Raw genomic sequence first — 21,768 nt, forward strand, 5'->3', positions numbered from 1 at the left:
AGTTAGTATTTAAATAGGTTTAGCTAATTAGAGGTTATTAATTAACTTATAGTTAATTAAATTATTTTAATAAAAAGTATAGTAATTAATACGTTAGCTTAAGTCGACGTATTAGCCTAAGTTAACGTATTAGCCTAAGTCGACGATTTTATTAAATTAGCCTAATTACCTAGCTACCTAGCTACCTAATTAACTCGCTCAAAAAGCTAATAGCAATCTACTAATAGTAGTCTATAAACGAGGTCAAGGATTTATAATACTTATTTAGGTAAGTTAACTTTACGAGGCATTATTATTTTTAATTACGACCGCTATTTTATAAGTCTCGTTAAGTACTACTCTAGCCTCGGGTAGGGTAAAAAAGCGTAGTCGTATTCTACGTAACCGTATTTATCGTAATTAACAGTATACTAATAAACAAAGGGATTATTAACTTCGCAATTTTTTTTATAGCATATTAACGTTAAGAATAGTTTTAATTAGCGGTAGCGGTAGCGACGGTAAGGTTAATAAAGTAGTAGTTAGAGGTAAGTATAGTAGGTAAGTAGGTAGGTAGGTAGGTAGGTAGGTAGGTATGGGTAGTTGGGCTCCGGGCTCGGAGGTAGCGGAGGTCAAGCCACAGCCTGGGGGCAGAATAGCGGGAGCTGCTGGCAGGATATCCTCGCCCTAATTTTATTACAAGCATTGCAAGCCGTGTCTAAGTCATGACTGGCAATGGGTTTCCTTTTTCAAGCCCAGCTTACTGCTAAGTTGGCAAATCGCATGCAGTGCAAACATCTATTCCAGACTTTTTGTCGCCGGCCTTGCAGCACCTCAGAGGCGTGATACACTTGCTGCTAGCTAGGGTGCGCCTGGTTGGTAAGCACCTCGTCGTACAGAGACAACGTTCACATCCCTTGCAGCATGTCATTTCACTCAAATTCAGCACGAAGAAAGCGTGTTTGTAGATTAAATCGTTTGAAATTCTTGTTGGTATCTATGTGACAGACTACACATTATTTGCAAGAACAAGCCCCTCCTGTTAAAATAAATCATGACTTCATCGAGGTGCGCGCGTGTATGGGCAGCCCCGTATAAACAAGAAGTTCGGTCACATATGTGCAGAGTTCCACCCTCCAGCGGCTCCCAGCGGCTATTTTTTGTTGTCCCTTCGGAATTGCACAAGGCGAATTTACAGGACGAGAGCGAAGATGGCGGCAGCCAAGCCGGCACCGGAGAAGGTCATCAGCGCAGCGCCGGCGGTGACAACGGTGGTGGCGGTGGGAGAAGCACCGCGGGTGCCGTTGGTGTGGGCAGTCACGGAAGCGGTGGCAGTAGCGGCGGTGACGGCCTTGGTGGCGGTTCCGACACCCTTGTTGTCGTTGCCGGTGCCGGAGGAGCTGCCGGAAGATCCGGAGGAACCGGAGGAGCCCTTGCCGCCGGTAGCGCAGGTGCTGAGCTTGTCCTGCATCTCCTGGAAGATACCATCGAAATGAGTGATTTCATCGCCACCCTTGCCACCGGCAGGGAATTTGGTGGAGATGGAGGTCATCAAAGTGTGGACGTTTCCGCCTGGAAGATGTTAGCGGCGTGGTCTTGGAATCCTGCGCCATGAAAGCGACTTACCAATCTGAGCAACCCAGGAAAGAGTGCTGTCGCAGATACCTGCCTGGGCGAACGAAGGAACTTTGTCGCTCAGGTCAACAAGAAGCTTGTCGCCAGCGGCGTTGAGCTCGTCAGAGAGGGGCTGGAAGGCGATGGCCTCATCCATGGTCAGAGCCAACATGGCAACCGCGTTGTAAGTCGCAGTGCGGATGGTGGTGAGCATGGTGGAAGAGGCCTCCTCGAGATCCTTGCCATCACCGCCAGCGTAGGCGCAGATCGAACCATCAAGACTCTGGATGCCATTGAGGACGGTGGTCATGATGGTGTTGACCTGGCTGAGCTCACGCGCGCAGAGCTCGGGGGTAGGGGTCGCAATGACGCCAGCGGCGAGGAAGACGATGGGAGTGGTGAACTTCATTTTGATGGTTGTTGGAATGAGAGTAATCAAAGAGTGACTGGTAGCGAGTGATGTTGGAGAGGACGAAGAAGCAGGCTTTTGAAGGCGGGTGGCTGTTTTGATGCTGTTGACTGATGATCTAGACATGGGAGATCGACAGTCCATGTGCAGTGTTTATATATCCATGCCAACTTGGCCATCCCAGAGTTGTAGATCGCTCTGACTTTCTTCTCAACCCCCTGAGTTACCCCAGATAATCTTAGGCGCGAGGTAGAATCTCACGGGTGTGGGATAACGGGCGATGGCGGCTAAGATTTCTCAAACAACGCCGGCGCAATTGCTATTTTTTCCGATTGTCTTCCTTTCCCTCCCTCTAGCCTTGTGCTCGGACAAGCATAGGATCTGACCATGATTGATTTTTGGTGCGCGGCAAATGATCAGTGGCGGGTGGTGAGGGCGCCACGCGCACGCTAGATCAAGCCGTTTCTTTTTATGCGGACATGGCGCGAACCTGGGGGGATTAATCAGGAACGCGCCACATCCTGTGCACCCCAAACCGAGTCATATTTCGAGAAATTGGAGGGGACTTTTCTTTCTAAGCACTAGTCTACATGCATGTCTAGCAGTAATAAGCTCTTCTGCGCAGGCTTCCAAGTCTAGTTGCTCGCGGGCGAACACAGGCGTTGTGACTGACCGCGTGCGGCTTGGCAGCTGTCTCGCCGAACGGCTCAGAAGGATCACAATGGCTGATTCAGACAGGCTTTCAGCTGGCGCAAAGGCCTGATGGATTGGCCTTAATCAGCATGCCACAGATCAGAGTGCTTGGCTTCGCGTTGTTCTAGACCTTGTCTCGAGGCTCGCTCAGACTGTTATGATTGTCCTGGCTGCATTCATGGCAAACAACCTCAAACACAGTCAGGATAAGCGCGTTGTAGTAGCTTCCATTTCAACTTCGGCCCATTCTGGAAACTTCATTGCGGAAGAGCTGTGCACATCTTCGTTGCCCTGCTCGTGACTCAATTAGTGCAATTGTGCACAGAACTTCAGCCGCTCCCGCAACTCGCCCACCTCATTGTTTCCAAACAAGAAACCGTAGGGCCGGCATATGAGAGGTCGGTTGTGAAGTATAGCATCATGGCGCTGCCTTGCGGCTGAGGTTGGTTTCGGTGTTTCCCGCTGTGGCTAACCACCCGCTTTTGCAACGTGCAGATGGAGTTGAAAAGCTGGAGGCTTGAGAAGCTTTTGGCACGGACAGAATTTGAGGGCTGATAGTGTATTGGCCGTCCGAAGAAGCCAATTCAGCCTCGTGAAACTGGACTCACGGATCATTCCTCCTGCGTTCTGTCAGCTCCACTCGGACAAGCAGCTCGTCCGGCAAATGTGTCTGGTTCCAACAGCCGAAGCTTTGCGCTCGAGCCCATCGTAGACCACGGCGAGACCCCCTCTGAACATGTAATTTCAGAGAGAAGAATAGTATTACGCCAAGTAGAGGCCGTAGATCATTCTAAGTGCTAAGTGCAACATGGCCCTCATGTTTTCTTCTTTCCTCTGTTGCAGCCAGCTTGTTACCACCTCCCAAGACCATGCAGGTCTCGGTATGCAATATAAGTCAGAGGAAGTGCCGTGGATCTTTGCAGACAAATTTTGTTGCAACTTCTGAAGATCTCCCCGTCTTTTTCAGTTCTGCCGCGATTTGATGTTATCAACTTCTCATTTATCAGGATATCTAACAATCATACACGTTCGTTTTAAACGCTTCCAGGTCTTCTAGGAAACTGCAAGTCATTTCCATCCACCTCAGGTAGGACTTTGCTCAAAGGTGACGGATAAGGTCCTTCAGCCCAGAATATGTTCTTGATTCCAGCAGAGTACTATATGTGCCGCACATCATTATTGGTAAGTCAAGCTAAGCAGTAGGTGAGGTATAGGAACTGGCGCTGGACGGCACATAGAGACAGAGAAGCAGTGATGCAACATACTGATATGTGTCTTCAGATACCTCAGGTAACGGCCAAGATGTTGACTCACACCAAATAGAATAGCTCAGGTGTTCCTGCCAGGTCGGTCTCGGAGATCCGGGATAAAGCCATTATCTATTAGTACCTTAGTACTCAGAAAACTGAGGAGACGTTGACCATAGACGCATCTTCCATAGTGGACATTTCTTTCTTCATCACACCTCGACTCAGCGTCATGGAGCTCGGGCATTCATTCGATCACTTTTTGGATTCTTGAAAAACGTGAGGACCTCAGCACCGCTCTAGGACTTCCAGATATGGAACGGTGAAAGCTTCTAGTCACTTCTTGGTGATGCATTGATGATACATGAGACCTCTGTGTGATTAACACAGTACGTTTCTACGTACTTACCTCAACTATAGCTAGAAATTCCATTCTCAGCTTTAATTGAACTAAAAACAGAGAACAGTAATCCTTGAATGGTGTATCCGAGGGATGCGTGAATTTACTAAAGGTTATTCGAGGGGCTAGCAATACGTTACGACGAATGGCAACCTAGTCGTCTGATGTATGGCCAGATGTACCGCATCGCGGGGTATATAGTGAGAAGACAGCCGAGGATATCATTGGTCGTGTTTAGTAATCCGTCTCGGCTGGTACTTTCCTCCCAGTCTGAATCCTTCCATATATCCATGTGAGAAAGTTTTTGATGTGGAACTACAAAAGAAACTCAACCGACCTGGCTACCTGAGGTATCCCCTGTGTCTGAGCTCATATCTCAAATACAGCCTCAGCTTCCTACGTTCGAAGTCCTACATCTTCCAACCTGTGCAAACATCTTCCCGAGACCCCAAACATATCGACGATCAAACTTTACAGAATCGTCGAAGAAGACTCGCCAACCATGTATCAACCAGTCTATCAGATAGTAGTAACTGCTGATGAGGACAAAACCACAGCCTCGAAGCGACGTGCTATCTACCTCCGTCCATTTCTCCTCTTCTGGCTCAATTCCCTTGTCTTCGAAGTTGCAATGCTCATAGTCAGCATTGCTGCCTTTTCAGGATGGCGCAGCATGTTCCCTAAGTTCATGTGGACTATCGTGTTTTGCCCTCTGGGCATGGGAGGCGCCATGGGAGGCCTCATCAACGCCTTCATTGTCGATCGCATCTACGGGAGGCGAGCAGTCCATTTCGTCGCAATCCTGAGCGTCCTGGTTCTAGGGGCGTGTAACAACCTATGTTATAACTTGGATCTCGTGTTCGGATGGTTTGGTGCCCAGGACCATTTCTGGTGGTGGCACTGGCGGTATCTGGGGGTTTGGTTTGTTGGGTACTTCAACGGCAGGATGATGTTCACGGATGAAGGACAAAAGTCACTTGCTGATTTGGGTGTTTAAAACTCCAGTGGATTTGAGAGATCGTATATTATTTATGTGTTGTCTTACTCAGGTGTTGTCTTTCATCTAGCCAGAACTGTTCAAAGAGAGGTTGGTTCTTGCGAAATAATATAAATGAAAAGGACTTCTATGAACACACTTGATATACCTAGGTACATGGGGGAGTGGACGTTCAATTCATTCCATTACTGACCTATCTTGTCTACCTATACTGGTATCAGAGTCCAAGATACAGAATTTGCGCAAGAAATTTAAGATTCAAACCTAAGTAGCGATAATAATGTATAATTTGTTTTGGCCATATGGTATCTTCTGTTTAAAGCCGAAATTCAAACTATAACTCATTTGGGGTCGGGTCAGAGTACGTATTTTTATCTAATATTTTATAACACTAAACATTAATCATTGTTAGTATCCCTATTATAGGGTAGTTGGTTCGAACCGTAGTTAACGAAGAGATTAATTGAACTATATAAATATTTACATAAGTATAAAAAGGAGGTTTTAACTATAGGTTAGGCTAGCTACGATAATCGTAAATAGGGCCCTTAATTAGCCCCTGCGCAGTCGGCTATATACCGCAATCGAATTAGACTTCTAATCCGATACTAACTTTCTCTTTTTTTTATTAATTTAACCGCTATAGTTAAAAGTATAATTCGACCTCGGGCCCGTTTACTAAGTCGTCTCCTTTTCCCCCTTTTCTTTATTTTTTTTATATAACCCATCCCTCTATTTATATAATAACTTTTCCGCTACTTACGAATTACTCTAATCCCTTATTTAGTACTATTTTTATAAAAGCGTCTACGAGGTTATTTTTATTATTAATCTAACGGATCTCGAGTATTTTGCGCCTTTCGTACGATTACCTAAGGGCTATAATATTAATTATAAGCCTCTTTTCCTTCGTCGTTCCCAATTTAATAAGGTATTCATATAGTAAGTAGGAATCGGTATAAATAACCGTTAGAATAGGTAAAAAGCTAATTTAATTAGTAATCTTCTTTAGCGTTATTAAAATTGCGTAAGAGAGGTTAACGCCGTTAATTATATTATAAACCTCTAATACTAATATACTTCTCGTTACCCGCTTATTTTTAGTTAACGAGTAGTAGATTATATTACTATATATAGTAAATTCGCTCTCGCCTATACTCTCGTTAGCTAGGATAATAATATACCCTAATTACGAAGTAAGGTCGTTATTATTCGTAAATAACCTATTAACGAAGACGTAGAGCTTATTAGTCGTAAGGTCGATTAGGTAGTAAACGAGACCTTAATCGAGATTCGTTTACTATTACTTAAGCTACTTATTAAGTACTTTAACGTCTCGTTCGGTTAGATCTATAGCTTACGTTACCCTAGCGTAATTAAAAGTTACCTTAGGCTAATAAATACTTATAATATATACCCCTCGCGCAAGCTTAGCTTTATACTACTTCTTAATATTAGTTACGTTCGGGTCGACGAGGTTAATCTTCTCGCCCTACCCCTTTTATTAAAAAACGACGGTTTCCCCTTCGATTATAAGAATCCCGCCGTTAAATACTAAGGGGGTATTTATTATAAGGACCTCTTTTAGCTTCGCTACGAAGCCCGCTTTTTAAAGCTCCTTATCCTCTTTTTTTATAAAGTTAATATCGGATAGGCCCAATATATCGTCGGTCTGCATTCCGACGATCCTAAATTAGTTACCTTCGTGCTCCGCGACTAATAAGTACGGGTCGTACGTAGAGGTGACTATTAATAGTTAATTAATATAAAAATCGTAGTAGGTGGCTTATTAATAAGTGCCCGATTCTGCGAGCTTATATAGTAGCTTAAGTATTTTAATAATCGTACTTTCTAAGTACTTACTAGCTATTTCTTTTAGTAAATAGGCTAGGATTTTCTTTATAAGCCCTGTGGCTAATTAGGTATATGCCTAGGTAATATTATAGCTCTAAATCTCGTATCCCTTTTTCCGCAGCGATACTATTAATACTATTATTAATCGTTAGCTATAGCGCTATATAATAGGCGATTATATAAGTAGCGTCGCTTTTTCGATATCGCCGTACCCCTAAATTACGTATCTAGACTTCTCGTACGGTTAGGGTGTTCCTTTTCTTTTAATTTTATAAACTATTCGTAATTTAAATATATAGAGGTTTGTATACTTTTCTAAATCGTAGAGGATAAATCAATAGACCCCTCGATTGCGCAGAGTATCTACTTCGATAAGATCTAATCCCTTATACAGCTTTTTAGTAGTTATAATTACGCCTTCCTTACGTAGTTTAATTACTAGCTCGAAATCGGCTTTCTCTTTTGCTATATAAAAAGTATTAATTACCTCGTCGCTAGTAATAAATTATTACGTTAGTGCTTGCCGTCGTAGTCTCCCGCAACGTATTAGTGCCCTTTTAGTAATTTCCTTTTCCTCGTCGTCTATTAGTATTACTACGACGATTTTATTAAGGATAATTTCTTATACCTCTACCGCGGGTTATATAGCTTCCCCTAGCTCTTTTTTTTTTTATAGGTTAGAAATCACCTCGATAGGATCTATATAATATAGTTTAATTACCGTAATTAATACTTCGAGTGGCTAGTTACGATCTCTCGCGACTACGTAAGAACGCTCGTCGATAGAAATTAATTTATATAGCCTAGCCTATTATTAAGTAATTTCGCGCTATACTCGTATATCTAAATTTAGGGGTATATCTAAATTAACCCCTATATCGGGCCTATTGCGCGTAGTAATTACTTTATTAACTTACCTTTTTATACTTACCTCGCGTAGTGCCTATATTACTTTTTTAACTACTTAAGCTCGCTAGCTTACGTCTAGCGACGGTAGTAAGGCTAAGGTCGTTCTTAAATATACTCTAAATACTAAAAGCGTCGGTATAAGCCCGTTAGGCCCTATAGTATCGTTATAGTATTTAAGTACCGTTTAGAGGCATTCGTTATCGTCAAAATCGGGATTTTCCTCTTTAATAATTTTAAACGCTCTTTTTAACTACTAGTACGCCCTTTTTACCTTTTTAATACTATAGTGCGCTTTAACGGGCACGACTTTTAACTATATACCGTAAGCCGTCGCATTTTCTTTAAATTCTATTAACTTAAAACTAGTACTAGTATTAGTTCTAATACCGTCTAGCGGTCCTTAGTATATATTAATCTAGCTTTTTCGTAGAGCTGCCTATACTATTTTTACTTATAAATCCCATAGGAATTGCCCTACTTAAAATAATATAGCCTCGTTAATTATATATAGGACCGGTCGACTATTTAAGTAGAAAATATCGACAACGATTTCCTAATTAAAATTAAGCTTATTACGCAATTTAAATTTAAATCTGCGTGGGCTCTGCGTATTTATTTAGTATTAGTAATATACTTTCGTTAACTACTCTAGCGCCCCTATTTCGATATTATTATTACCCAAATACTTTAAGAAGTTATATAGCCTCGCAACCGACGGGTAGCTAAATCTCTAGTATAATCGTCTAAGCTTACTTTCCGTTAGGTAATTAATTAACTTCGTATCGTTAATAAGCCTTATAAACGCGTACCCTTATTATCGTTTAACTATTTCGAAGTGCTTATAGCTAGAGATTCTGTTCTTCGTATTATCGAATATAATACCTAGTCGATCTATGTCTTTTAGATATAGGAGAAATGGGGTATTAACGGGCAGGATATAGAAAGTTATCGTTCCGAAGTACGTCTCTACTTCTACTATACCTAGGGCAACGATTTCCTTACCTAGGCCGAAGCTAATCCTCGCAATACCCGCTATTAACGTATTAAGCGTTACTAGCGCGATTTTCTATAGCGCTTAGAATTACCCTTTTCCTCCTATTAACTATTGCAATACCCTAGTATTTAGGATAATCCTATAGAAATTGTCTAAGCCGTACTTTTCGTTCGCGTGGAATGCTTATATAAGCTTAGTATTTGAGTAATCTAAGTAGTATAAAAAGGACCCCTCTAGCTACCCCTAGAATTACTTAGTACCTTATCTCTTTTTTTTAGATATTAAAAAAGTAGAATTCTGCGCTATTAAATTCGTCCTTTTACTTACCTCTATATCCGTTATCTAAGGGACCTTCTCTTACTATCCGTAGATAAAAGCCTGCTTATTAAGGGCTTCTACTACTTTTTATTCGTTTAGCCTCGTATATCCTCCCGAGGCTAACGGGGCGAAGAAAGAGTAGTTAATATCGTTAACTTTGTTATAATTTAATTCGTTAGTATAGGGGGTAAGATCTTCTTTATCTTCCGAATCTCCTATAGGGTACGGGTGCTTTAGGCCGCTAAATTAGCTACTTTCGCTAGGTTCTATGCCCCCGGATCTACCCTTATATATAATAAGGAATTAGTTAAATCGATAAGGGTTAGTTTTGCTATTTACTACTCTCGATTTTCTATATTATTCATACGATTTAGTACGCTCTTCCTTAGAGTAGTTACTTAACTAATATCTATCCTTTTTATAAATAAAACACTACTTCTTTCGTTACCCTACTTACGAGTTAAATCTCTACTTATTTAACGAATCTAGGATTCTTTGCTAGCGATTGCCGTACTTAGCTTCCTTTCTTTTCCTATTATACGTTCGGTCGACCTAATACTACTAATAAGGGCCGTTATATACTTAGAAGTAGGTTTAGCGCGGCATTCTTACTTTAATATTAAAACTAAATCTTAGCCTCGAGCAGAGCGTCTCGTAGTTTTCGGGTACTTAGTATAGAGTTATTTTTGCTTCTAGAACGCGCTAGACTACGGTATAAAAATATTTAACTTTCCGCTCGTTAGTCCCCTTATTTAGCTAGGTTTTTGCTAGCTTATTAATTTGATCGATAAGCTCTTTAAGGATTTTTACTCGTAATTTGCCCTCTATTATCCTAGCTATAGATATAAAAGAAATCGCTCGTAGCTTAAATAGGAGCTCTAGGTTCTTATTATAAGTCTCGAAGCGGCTTCGGATTACGTTAATTATATTAAGAAAGTCGTTTCGATCGAGATTACGCACTGCTTCGTAATAATAATTAGAGGCTTTACCTACGAGTACGATATTAACTACCGAATAGTACTAATATTCCCTAATTCCGACTTTTTCGTAATAATCGTAAAACATCGTTAGGGTTTTTTATAAAACCTCATACTTCCCCCCAGAGTATAATTTCTCTTTCGGGAAGATCTTTTTAAGGTTTATAAACTACCTTGTATTTATTATTAGATTTTTAGTATCTATATACGATCCTTGCGTCGCTGCGTACTATTAATAACTTCGGGTAGTCTGCCTCTTTTTTTACTAGCCGATTAGTACCGAATTTCGTATTAGTAGTAGCGACGAGCTATAGATCGAAATAGGCAGAATTATCGATTATCGTACTTTTAGTACTATATTTTACCTCTATATATCCTTTTGTAACGATAGATTACTATTAGTAATTATAAAAAGGAAATCTAGGTCGTTTACCCTTTTTTTAAATTCGTTAAAGCGATTATACGCCCTATTAACTTATACCTAGGTCTATATTACGAATTCCTCCTCCGTAATCGTTACTACTAGGATTTCGTAAGGTTCTTATAACTATAATTGCGCTAGTAATACCCCTTGCTTATAAAGGAATCTATTAACCGCTTTTATAATTCCTAGGCTTACGCTTGCGAACTATTCGTTTAGCTAATAGCTAAGGTCGTTTGCGATCTCGTAGAATAGGGGTTACCCCTATAGCCCCTTTTTTTTATAGACCTTAGTTAAATAGATTAATACCGCGTTAATTTACTTACCGTTAAGCTAATCCGCAATTCTATATATCCACGTCCCTTAATAGTCCGGGTTAATATTTATTTACTTATAAGGGATAGGGATTCTATTTAGGATCGGGTTTCGCCCTCTCTTTTTTTACCCTAACTCGCTAAGGGTCGTACCCTAGCTTATGCCTATATTAGTAGTTATTAGCGTATTTAATCTTAACGGGGATATATTTAATCCGCGCGCTGGTTATAGTAAATCCGTACTTTCGCTACTTAACGAATTTATTAAGGTCTAAGAGATTCCCGCTTCTTCTCGCCGTCTTACTACTACTCTCGTTTCTACCCTCTTTAGTAATTACTACTACCTTTTTAAATCGCTAGCTATTATACTTATTAAGATCCTCTTTTTTATTTAGTATAAAAGGGTAGGTTTTAGTAGTTCCTTTTTCTAATAGTAGCGGTAAACGTTTATATTACCGTAGGACGATATAGTAATTAGTCTCGGGATCTTTACCCGTTACCGATTTCCGCTTTTCTATATACTTTTAGCCTCTTAAGCCTCGTGCTCTCCGTAATTTCTAAATCCCCTCCTCCCTCGTTAGACCGTCCCCTATATTATATTCCTAAGTAATACTCGGGGGGTAGTTAAGGGAGCTACGGGGAGGTTGTTTAGATTGCGGGCTTAAAGTCGTACTCGTAAAATCTTAATAATAGTAGACTTTTTCCGTATACTATAAATCTCTTAGCTTAATAACTCTTATACGCTTCTTATTACGCTAACTAAGAATGTCTACGTTTAAAAATCCCTTTTTTTAATTGCGCAGTGCTTTTTTATACTATACTATCGAGCTTACCTATTATACTAATTAACTAAGTAGGTAGTCGCCGCGTAGGTATTTTTTTTTACCGATTTAACTAGTTAATTTCTAATCGTAGGCCGGCTATGGAAAAGTTATTTAGTAAAAAGGCTATTTAAAGCGATAGTAAAAAACTAGTCGCTTAAGCGGTTCCGTTAATTAATATAGTTTAACGTAGTAAACGTCGACCTCTCGTAAGTAGTAAAGGGCTACGATTATTTAATTCCGTACGGTATTCGAGAATCGCCCCCTTTTTCGTCTACTTCCGTAAGGTTAATTAGTACGAATCTCCTATCCCGTATAGTATTAAGAGGTCGTCTCTTTTACATAGCGAGATACCTTACTAATCTATAATAATAGAATTTAATTACTAATTAATATTAATATCCCTATTATAGGGTAGTTAGTTCGAACCGTAGTTAACAAAGAGATTAATTAAACTATATAAATATCTGCGTAGGTATAAAAAGGAGGTTCTAACTATAGGTTAGGCTAGCTACGATAATTGTAAATAGGGCCCCTAATTAGCCCCTGCGTAGTCGGCTGTATGCCGCGGTCGAATTGGACTTCTAATCCGACAATCATTAAACTCTATTACGTCATAAATCTCGTGAGATCGGGAGATCTACCACACTGGCAGCTAACGGACAGCCCCTAAAGAAAATAAGATATTAACATGGAATCATCGCCACGTTCAGCACATGCGATCAACGCAGAGCCACCGCTTTAAGAACTCAGAGCCTGGTGATACTGTCGGTGCAATCGGCCAGGTTGTTCTTATCATTTCCAAACAGTGCCATTTTTTCCATGCTACTCCGCGTCAGTAATCGAGCATACTTGCAATTTTCTCATCATGGAGTAACTCACGCGTTGGTAAAGCTGCTGCTCCACTTATTCTGCTGTCCGATGAAGCCCTGGAACTTCTTTCCGATGTCTCCAGAGGTAGAGGTGGAGATCTTGGAATCCGATGGGAACACAAAGACGCCCGGTGCAGCAGTGCCCTTAGTCGCGAAGTCGTATGTCTCCTTGTAGTAGCTGACGTCCCATTTTCCAGGCCTGGTAGTGAATGATCAGCATTTGTATAACGATGTTGAATTTCATGACATGATGAGGCGACTTACGTTGAGTCTTGGGACGCGTTGGCCTTGGTCGTATCGACAAAGTTTTGCGTCGAGGTGCTGTGAGCCCCCAGGAGCGCAGCAAGAGCCTCGGCGTCAAGGCCCTTCTTCTGGAAGAGTGCAACAAGTACGTCGGCGGAGGCAAAGACGTCAGGCAAGCCACCATCCTTGGCAGACGTGGTGCTGTCCGCACGGCCGATGAAGGTCTTCACCTTGGGCCCCCCGGGACAGAGGAAGATTGCGGCATCTGAGGCGTGGGATATCAGCAAAAGAATACTTCCCACGTGACTTTTCTGATTTCATAGCGAGACTTACTTCCAGCGAAGACAATCATGTCCGCAATGGTAGTGTTGTACTTGGTTGCAAGACCCTGTAGAACACCGGCAATTTTCTGCAGGCCTCTGTTCTCGCTCCTGTTGAGTTCGACATCAGGGTTGACACCGACAATTAGCGAGCCGTCGCAGCCACCGTTGAGGCCTTGGGAGGTGTCCCAGGAGCCACAGTCATGGAAGATTGCGCGGATAGATGCGCGTGCGAGATCGTTGCACTGAGGACCACTCATGAAGAGAGAGTTGAGCTCAGTGTTGACTTGCTTCCAGACTGCTGGGCACTTGGCTCCGCCGCGAGTGTCAAGATCCTTTGCGACGACGGCACCAGAAGAGGCATCTTCAGCGTGGGGGAGGACTGCGGCATTGGCGAGTGCCAAGAGGCCGGCGAGAAGGAGGTTTGAAGCGTGCATTACGAAAGAAAGATGGGGCGATGATGCGGTCGACGGGAAGGAAGACGTGCAGTATCTTGGCAGTGGTTGCTGTGGAAGATGTCTGAGAGAGGATGCCAAGAAGTCAGAATTCTTAATGTGAATACACCATCTTTATAGATGTGAAGAACGACTCAAAATCCCTGCTCTTCTCAGACATTCTCACTTTCTCGCATGCACTTTCGATCCGATCCAGACGCATCAGAAAGTCCGGCGGCAAGGTCAAGCCATCGTGTCGGCCCCGGTGGTATGGTTACCCCATGGGTAAGCCGAAGGCACTTGGACTGTCATCGCTGCTGACATGCCTCTTAGCCAGGCTTCATTGTACTGCAAAGTGTTGTAAATCGGGTGTTGTCAACAGCCTGGGAAGCTTACGGAATCCGAAGTCTCTAGCGTCTAACGGCATGCGAAACGGACATTGTATTCTCGGTGGCGGCTGAGCAGGTCCGGCAGAGCTAAAGCTATTAGTGCGCTTACACATTGACGCCAAAGGTATCTCGAACCAATGAGAGAGGCACCATTTCCAAAAGGAAAGTAGTTTGAAGGTAAAGAGAGCCGCATGGACATGGACAGAGAAGCACAAAAGGGGAAGGGGTCGGTCGTGAAACACAGGAACAGAGCGCATCCAGTGCCATGGGTCCTGAGACCTTTCATTCTCTATCAATTCCATTAAGGCCGTACTGCAGATACTATATCTATTCGCCGTATATGCCAGGAGAAGAATCCGCGTGCAACAAGTGGTTGCGTGAGTAAAACGGGATCAAGCCGCAGCCGAGTCCTGACCAGACCACCGGGTCAATGACAGATCCTGACGCTTAATTATCAAGATTCAACGGCTCCGTGTAGCGCTAATGTCAGTCGGTCAATGAAGTTCAGTCGGCGATTATGTCAACAGCCTTCGGCCAAAGTCTATCGTTGATAGTCTGCCCTTCAGGGCGTCAACCACCGACTTTCAGATGAGAACCCAAGCTCCTCATGTGAAAAGAGTTAAAGTCTCCCATACTGATCGTCTAGAGGTAAGCTGACATGCGCATTTGCAGTGTGACTTTCGCGGCCAGTATGTTGGGTAAGACAGGGTCTAATACGGCGCCTTGGCCAAGTACCTAATCTGCAGGCCAGACATTGACCTGCGTAACACACAGCTCGACCGGCGAGGGGTTCCAGAACCCTTTACCCCAGTTGCATGCGCACTGATTCCACAGAGGCCCAGTGCCTTGGACCAAACTACAGGCGTTGGCCAGTCCATTCACGATCCGAAAGGCCCCTCAGAAGGTGCAGACTGGGCACGGGCGCTACGCACCATTTCTCAGCCGGTGTCTGCAGCGTCATGCAGATTCAAGGCCCCGTGATTGGCTGCTTTCGTCCGAAGCCGTGGTCTGGACCGCCATTGCATTGCAATTCACCTCAACCTCTTTCCATGCATGGCCAAAGCGTGGAGTGCCTAGGTGTTCAGGAGCAGCACGACATACCAGCCACCCGGGTTCCATTCAATCCTTGGCCATACAGAGAGGTAAGAGCTGGAGCAGGGACGAGGTCGCCAAAGTCTCAACTGGCAGTGTGCGGACTTGGACTTCAGCTCGCTTACAGCTCGCAGTAGGTTGCAACACTCAGAGGCTATGGCTGAAGCAACGTGAAAAGATAAGGAATAGCTCGGACCACATTAACTCTGACGATGTAGACAGTACCGCTATTGCTTTATGCACACATATAAAGACATCCTTGTATTCATTGGCAGTGAGTGCACTTTAGAAGCAGATGATTTTCTTCGCTCTGTTAGGTACGGAGCATGGCCATGATCGGGGACTTGCTCACCCGTCCTGAACTTGAATTAGTAGATATCAGATGCATGTAGAGAGCGTCGCTGGTGTCTTGCTCCCCTAATCTTCACCGATATGGCAATATCTCGACCCTGACCTGGACACCTAGAGAAAGCGATTCCCAGGACGAGTTCCACAGAGCGTGTGATTCCACGCGGTCTGGGATGGTTCGTCTACATTGTTCCCGAGCGAGATTAAGGAATCCAGAGGTTGAAGGCGTGCTCGAGATAGGCTGTCCAGGAAATTGACATAGAAACAGCTGTGAAAAATGGAGGTAATGGGTCTCAGCAGGGTTGTCAAACCTGCAAAGAAAGAGAGATGCTTGCGGAATCACATGTTAAGGATAGTTAATGAAAACGACATGTAAATGAATGGAGATCAAAAAATTAGATATGTGCATGAAAGTTTGGCAGTCGCTTTCAAGGCCACCTTGACACTTGACAACTTCCAGCACGAGACGTCCCAAGAAAAGTACGCATCAACAGGAACGAATCGACTTGAATATGTTATCGTCACTTTTCTGTTCTATGATTTCAGTCCTCTGCACTTATTTCATTTCTCCGAATTCAAGTCTCTCGAGCCGCCCTACTCCGACGTTAACGAAATACAACCTACCTACTACCATTGCCTTGAGATCAGAGCCACAAATCAATCTGAGCACTGTTCGCTGAACAGGATGCTAGAACTTTTGCATGAAACATGTCTTTCATATCTTTGTTCAGTCACTGTGACGTACGGTAGTAGCCCGCATGTGTGCGCAATTTCTTTGTGGCGAAAGTGGGCATATAAAAGACCTGACCAAGCCGAGTCAAAGAAAAAGGGGAAGAAGTTTGTTATGATGAAGAGATTCCTAGCGACCCCTGTTCAGGCGAACAGAATAACTGTGGTACTTAGTTAAAGGGACAGGATGGGTGGGTCTCCATGTTAGCTGAAAGAAAATAAAGAACACTGTTTATAAGCGGAGTCTTTATGCTCAGAAGAGATCGAAACATGGACTTATCGCTGTTCACCTAGTAATAGCAGAGTCTTGTTGTGCTAAACAGGACAAACATCACTGTTTTAATACAAGAAACTTGGTTTTTGGATCTGAAGGGACTGGAATCATCTAATAAAAAGCCCAAAATTTGCGCAGCCTTTATGGAAACAGTAAGGCGACTTTATATTTGGGATCGACACACAGTCACCACATAGACACACTTCGACAACTTCTTCACTCCCTCTTCTACTAGGTACTCTTTCATCAACACTGCTACCTTCCTTCCGTGGTTCTATCTCTTCTCAGATCAGCCATGGCATCCTCAGCGGCAATGAACTCTGATGGCTGTTTCTTTCCGGTTGTGAGTGGCATGATTGCTTAGCAGACTAACAGATCTAACCCAGATGTATAGCTCAACATGAAATTCGGAACGATCTATCCCTTGAATCCAAAGCCTCATACTCTGGAAATGACACTCCTGATCGCACATTTTTATCAGGAAGGACTCTTGAGCGTAGATAAAGAAAATGCCTTTGAGCAGGAAAGATTGGCCAGCATCGCCATAAAGAAAAGCGGAATCGATCGAAGAAGATTATTTGTGGCAATTAAAGTTCACGCTCCCGTGCTAAGTGAGATAGAATCACACCATACACCTCAATACTTCACTTATATGAACCTGTGAGATGGCATCCACCTTCTAACAATCACCGGATGTGGTTCAAACTCGCATCACCTATGCTGACACCCTAATTAGCCTTGAGGAACCTTTCACTGCCTTGCGTGAAAGCCAGGAGAGACTCCAGATTGAGTATGTGGACCTGTAAGTTCGCACTCCCTCCCCATAAGCACATAATTGTGCTTGCATAGTAACACAGCCCATGCTAAATTCGCTATAAGCATTCTTCTGCACGATGCTCATGTTGTCATCAGAGACATCCGGGATTTCAGTACTGCATGGAAGCATTTGAAGCTTATGCAGAGCAACTGGGAAACATTCATGAAAGGGGAACTGCAATTAAGGGTGCAGGCCGAGAATCCAACGCCTAGAGCCAGATTCATTGGGATCTCGAACTTCGAGGTCGATAAAGAAGAGACCTTTATCGAAATTCCGTCACAAGCCTTATTCCTAGAGAGTCAGTATCCGCAATTTCGCCGATTTCGCAGGGGACGGGATCTCGAGGCCTATTTGAATTCAGCTTGGCTTGCGGAGAACAAGTTGCGAGAAGTCAACAAGATCCGTGCGATGTTCCCTCACCGGACAAAGTTATTGGAAAGTCTGATCAGTGAACGAGCTATCACTCGCACAGACAGCTTCATGTGTTTAGAGCCTATACCCGATGGAATTCTTCCTCATTTGAACTTCAAATATGACATGGGGGAGGATGTAGTGCATGAGGGAGAGAATTTTGATCAAGAGATGAACGATAAATGAATCAGCATTGAAGAGAGAAGCGACGAAGAAATGAATGATGAAGAGAGGGTTAACAACGGTTGAGGATGTACCTCCTTATCCAGGGAATATGGGAATATTGCCAAAGCTATCCGTCCTACCAGTTTATCATCCTAGATAGTATTGTTCTCAATTAAGTCTTAAGTCGACCCACCCCCTTTTGGCTACCCCCCCCTTTTGGCCACCCCATTTCTCCATCCCAGCCACCGCATTAAAACCCTACCCACGATTTTTAAACCACCATAATAATTACAAAAATCGTCCAAATATAATTCTTTTTTATATACTTATTTATTAATATATAATAGTCTCGTATACTAAAAATAAAGTTATTCGGGCTCTTAAGGCTATTAGAAGAGGTCTCTTAGTTAATCGGGCCTCGATTAAGTTCGGAGTTCTAAGGTTAACTCTTCGTAACTATAAGAGAGGCTACTAGACGAGGGTAATAGCATTTGTAGACCTCTAGAGGCTTCCTCTATAGTAAGAAGACTAGCTAGCTTAATAAGTTCGTATTTAGTATAATCTAAGCATTATACTAACCTACGAACAGTTTATAGAATTTACTAAGTAAGTTCTAAGATCCTAGGGGGATATAAATCCTCTTAAAAAGAGATAAATAGACGCTTTCTTAAAGAAGAACTTATTAATTAAGGTCTAGAGAAGTCGTACTATCGATTCGAGGCGTCTAAATAGGGCTATTACTAATATAATTAAGTTATAGTTTAGATTACTTAATATATTAGAAATTAGCGATATTAAATAGGCTAATAAGTATAATATAAATAAGACTAGTATCCTAGAGGGTAAGGGATTTAATAACCTAGTTTTAGGTAAAGTAAAGACTATAGTAGTACGAAAAAAAGAGCTTAGTTTGCGTGCTTAGGTATCTATTATCGAGTATATCTCTATTAATAGTCGAGCTATTAAACTACTAGTTATATATAAAGAAAAGTCGGTATAATAGCAGTAGTTTCTATTTAAACTTAACCCTTATACTAATTAGGAGTTTATAGTAATAAATAATAGCTAGACGACCGATAAGACTGCCCTTAAGTAGTTAAAAATAGTATTCTTATTATAGACTAAGACCCCCCCCCCTTAGGGGGCTTAGTATACTTAATAAGCCTCGACTATTAGTTCTAAATAGCTATAGGAGTTATATAATAATAAAATTTATATAAGAATGCTATAGAAATAACGTTTACTTACTGTTCTTATTACTATATACTTCCCATATCCTCTAGCCGTTAAATATAGCTATCTTTAAACCTATTAAGTTTAAATATAAAAAGGAGCTTAGTAAGGAGGATATAGTAAATAATTTTACTATTATTAGAAAGCGGTACTTCTTAAGCTACTATTAAAAAGCTCGTTTAGCTAGTCTAACGTCGTTAAATATACGAAGTAAGTAAAAAGTAACTAGACTATATCCCCCTAATATAGCTAGACTACTTACTAATCTAATAGTCCTACTTAACCTAGTTATATTAACTAAAAAGACTATAGATATTAGGTAAGTAACTAGTAATATTAGAAAAGCTATTAACTAGGTATTAGCGGCGTTTATTATTAACTAGTTAATACTTAAAAAGGCTAGCGAGCTCTGCAATTAGTTAAAGTTATTTATAGAGCTTAGTCTAGACTATAATACTTAACGACTACTATTTAGAAAGATAAAAAAGGTATTTAGTAAGTAGGCCTACTATCTAATAGTATCTTAGTACTATATTCGAGTTCTAAAAGCTAAAGTTAACTAATTAAGGCTACGGAAAAAGAAGAGTATACTAATAGACCTAAATACTAAGTTTGCGAATATTTAGGATATATAGAGAGCTTAGGAGGACTCTAGTAACCGTTTAGTTAGTCCTAGTCGACTCATAAGGGTCGAATTACTTAGGGAGAATAATAACTATATTATTATAGTAGTAGAAGATAGTTAATTAATTAAGTATAGTTAGTGGCGATGTTTTGATACTATGTTTTGATGGGGTGGCCAAAAGGGGGGGGTGGCCAAAAGGGGGTGGGTCGACTTACTCAGTATTTATTAGGACCGACCAGTTTGATGCTTGGATGAAGACGCGCACATCGAATTGTCATCACTCTAAGCTGACTACCTAGGTACTTACCTAATCTGACAGACTTGAACGTATCTCTATCACTCCATCCTGCCGCAGCTGGAATCAGCTCACAGCCAGTCGATCTAAAATTCCAAGCGGAGCTCAGCCGAAATAAGCTTTACCGATATCATAATGCAATTAGACCATCCCATGAGTGGTCATCGTCGTTGAACAGAGTATAATTTTGTGACGAGCGCAATGAGTCTTTCAGTGTTCGAATGAAGCTTACGAATAAAGTTCTCAATTCAGACTATGTCTGGAATATTCTATTGTTCGTAGGTAATGATAATCTTCTACACTCAACTCGCAGTCAAAGCGAAATGCAGAAGGTGAATGTCCCAATCTATGACAAAAAAGGTGGTTAACGGAGTTTGTTGTGGTCAGGTGTCCATGAACACTATTCCCACATGAAGAAGGCACGGCATCTAAATCTAGAAGAGGTCATACCAAAACACAGAGCGCACGAGAGCGTTTGGGTAGCTATGCTTGAACAAGCACAGGTTTTAGTTTGCTTTCACCACTGGCCAGCTTCTTAGTATGCATCAAGTAAGGTTTCTTACTGAAAGCCAAGAAAACGTCGAGCATTATAACAAAACCTTTGTCGTGATGGCTTCAACCATCCGTGGTCTCACCGCATGTCACGTGACCTTGGTTACATAATCACCGAGGTCCACACTCGCCTGCACCCTCTATTTCAGGGCGAGTCTCGTGCCCATTTCCTACATTCAATAGACAACCGTTCTCTACATTTAACGTCGATGCCCCTATTGTGACTATACAGCAACCTTGCAACATACTTCAAATGCTATCGGCAGACTTCTGCAACAGATCCACTACGTATCCTCTGAATGCCTGCTGCAGTTTGAGGTCTTCCTTCGTGTCATCCACAACCCCGAAATCCCCTTTTAGGCACCGAATAACAAGTCTTTGGTACTTCTCCCCCATCTTCCCTCCCAAGCGCCTCTCTGCATGCTTGATAAGATATTTCTGTATTTCGCGAGGATCGCGGACTTCAGTGAACCCTGACTTGTCGAGGCTTGAAACGGATTGCCACAGGCCTAAAGCTATCATTGCATTGAAATCAGACGTAGTCATCAAAATTTGAACACTGTCCGCTGAACAGGTTGTCAGAATGGAATTGGATATGTCTTTCGTATCTTGTTCAGTGTGAAGCAATAGCCTGCGCGTGTGCGTGATGAAATGGTGGTGACAGGAGGCACAGTGAAGATCAGGACAAGGCAAGTCAAAGGAAAAGGTGGATGAAGTTTGCTTTGACCAGAAGGCTCCAGGGATCCTTGTCCTAACAAAAGAATAACTTCAGTGTTCAGTCAAAGGGATGAGCCGGCCCTCATATTCGCTGAAAGAAAATCAAGAACCCTGTTCTTACATGAAATTCGGATGTTCAGAAGACATGGGAATATTCAGACAAAAATCACACAAGCATGCAATCGTGTTGATACGTACAAAGCAACTGTCTGCCCATTCAAGGCCTTACCAGAGTCACAGCATAGACACATTTCAGCAGCTTCTGCTTTTGCCTTCTGCCCCTTATCTATGCTTATTCAGAAGGT

General features: G+C 42.3%; 5 protein-coding genes across 5 annotated transcripts; 2 read left to right on the forward strand and 3 right to left on the reverse strand.

The window, feature by feature from the left end:
• Positions 1-1,171: 1,171 nt before the first annotated feature.
• Positions 1,172-2,146, reverse strand: CLUP02_13384 (uncharacterized protein; the record flags this gene model as incomplete). The annotated part of the gene is made up of 2 exons (XM_049292323.1): positions 1,172-1,551; positions 1,606-2,146. The coding sequence occupies 2 exons, from the start codon at positions 2,144-2,146 to the stop codon at positions 1,172-1,174; spliced, it is 921 nt and encodes a 306-aa protein (XP_049149469.1).
• Positions 2,147-4,973: 2,827 nt separating this feature from the next.
• Positions 4,974-5,339, forward strand: CLUP02_13385 (uncharacterized protein; the record flags this gene model as incomplete). The annotated part of the gene is made up of 1 exon (XM_049292324.1): positions 4,974-5,339. The coding sequence occupies one exon, from the start codon at positions 4,974-4,976 to the stop codon at positions 5,337-5,339; it is 366 nt and encodes a 121-aa protein (XP_049149470.1).
• Positions 5,340-12,696: 7,357 nt separating this feature from the next.
• CLUP02_13386 (versatile peroxidase VPL1) lies at positions 12,697-13,819 on the reverse strand (the record flags this gene model as incomplete). Its single annotated transcript, XM_049292325.1, has 4 exons — positions 12,697-12,772; positions 12,830-13,018; positions 13,084-13,327; positions 13,396-13,819. The coding sequence occupies 4 exons, from the start codon at positions 13,817-13,819 to the stop codon at positions 12,697-12,699; spliced, it is 933 nt and encodes a 310-aa protein (XP_049149471.1).
• Positions 13,820-16,943: 3,124 nt separating this feature from the next.
• On the forward strand, positions 16,944-17,454 carry CLUP02_13387 (uncharacterized protein; the record flags this gene model as incomplete). Its single annotated transcript, XM_049292326.1, has 3 exons — positions 16,944-16,991; positions 17,130-17,308; positions 17,385-17,454. The coding sequence occupies 3 exons, from the start codon at positions 16,944-16,946 to the stop codon at positions 17,452-17,454; spliced, it is 297 nt and encodes a 98-aa protein (XP_049149472.1).
• Positions 17,455-20,995: 3,541 nt separating this feature from the next.
• CLUP02_13388 (uncharacterized protein) lies at positions 20,996-21,292 on the reverse strand (the record flags this gene model as incomplete). Its single annotated transcript, XM_049292327.1, has 1 exon — positions 20,996-21,292. One exon carries the CDS (start codon positions 21,290-21,292, stop codon positions 20,996-20,998), a length of 297 nt encoding a protein of 98 aa, XP_049149473.1.
• Between the last annotated feature and the right edge of the window lie 476 nt (positions 21,293-21,768).

The sequence above is a fragment of the Colletotrichum lupini genome, chromosome 7 (assembly GCF_023278565.1).
Source record: "Colletotrichum lupini chromosome 7, complete sequence".
Classification (NCBI taxonomy): Eukaryota; Fungi; Ascomycota; class Sordariomycetes; order Glomerellales; family Glomerellaceae; genus Colletotrichum; species Colletotrichum lupini.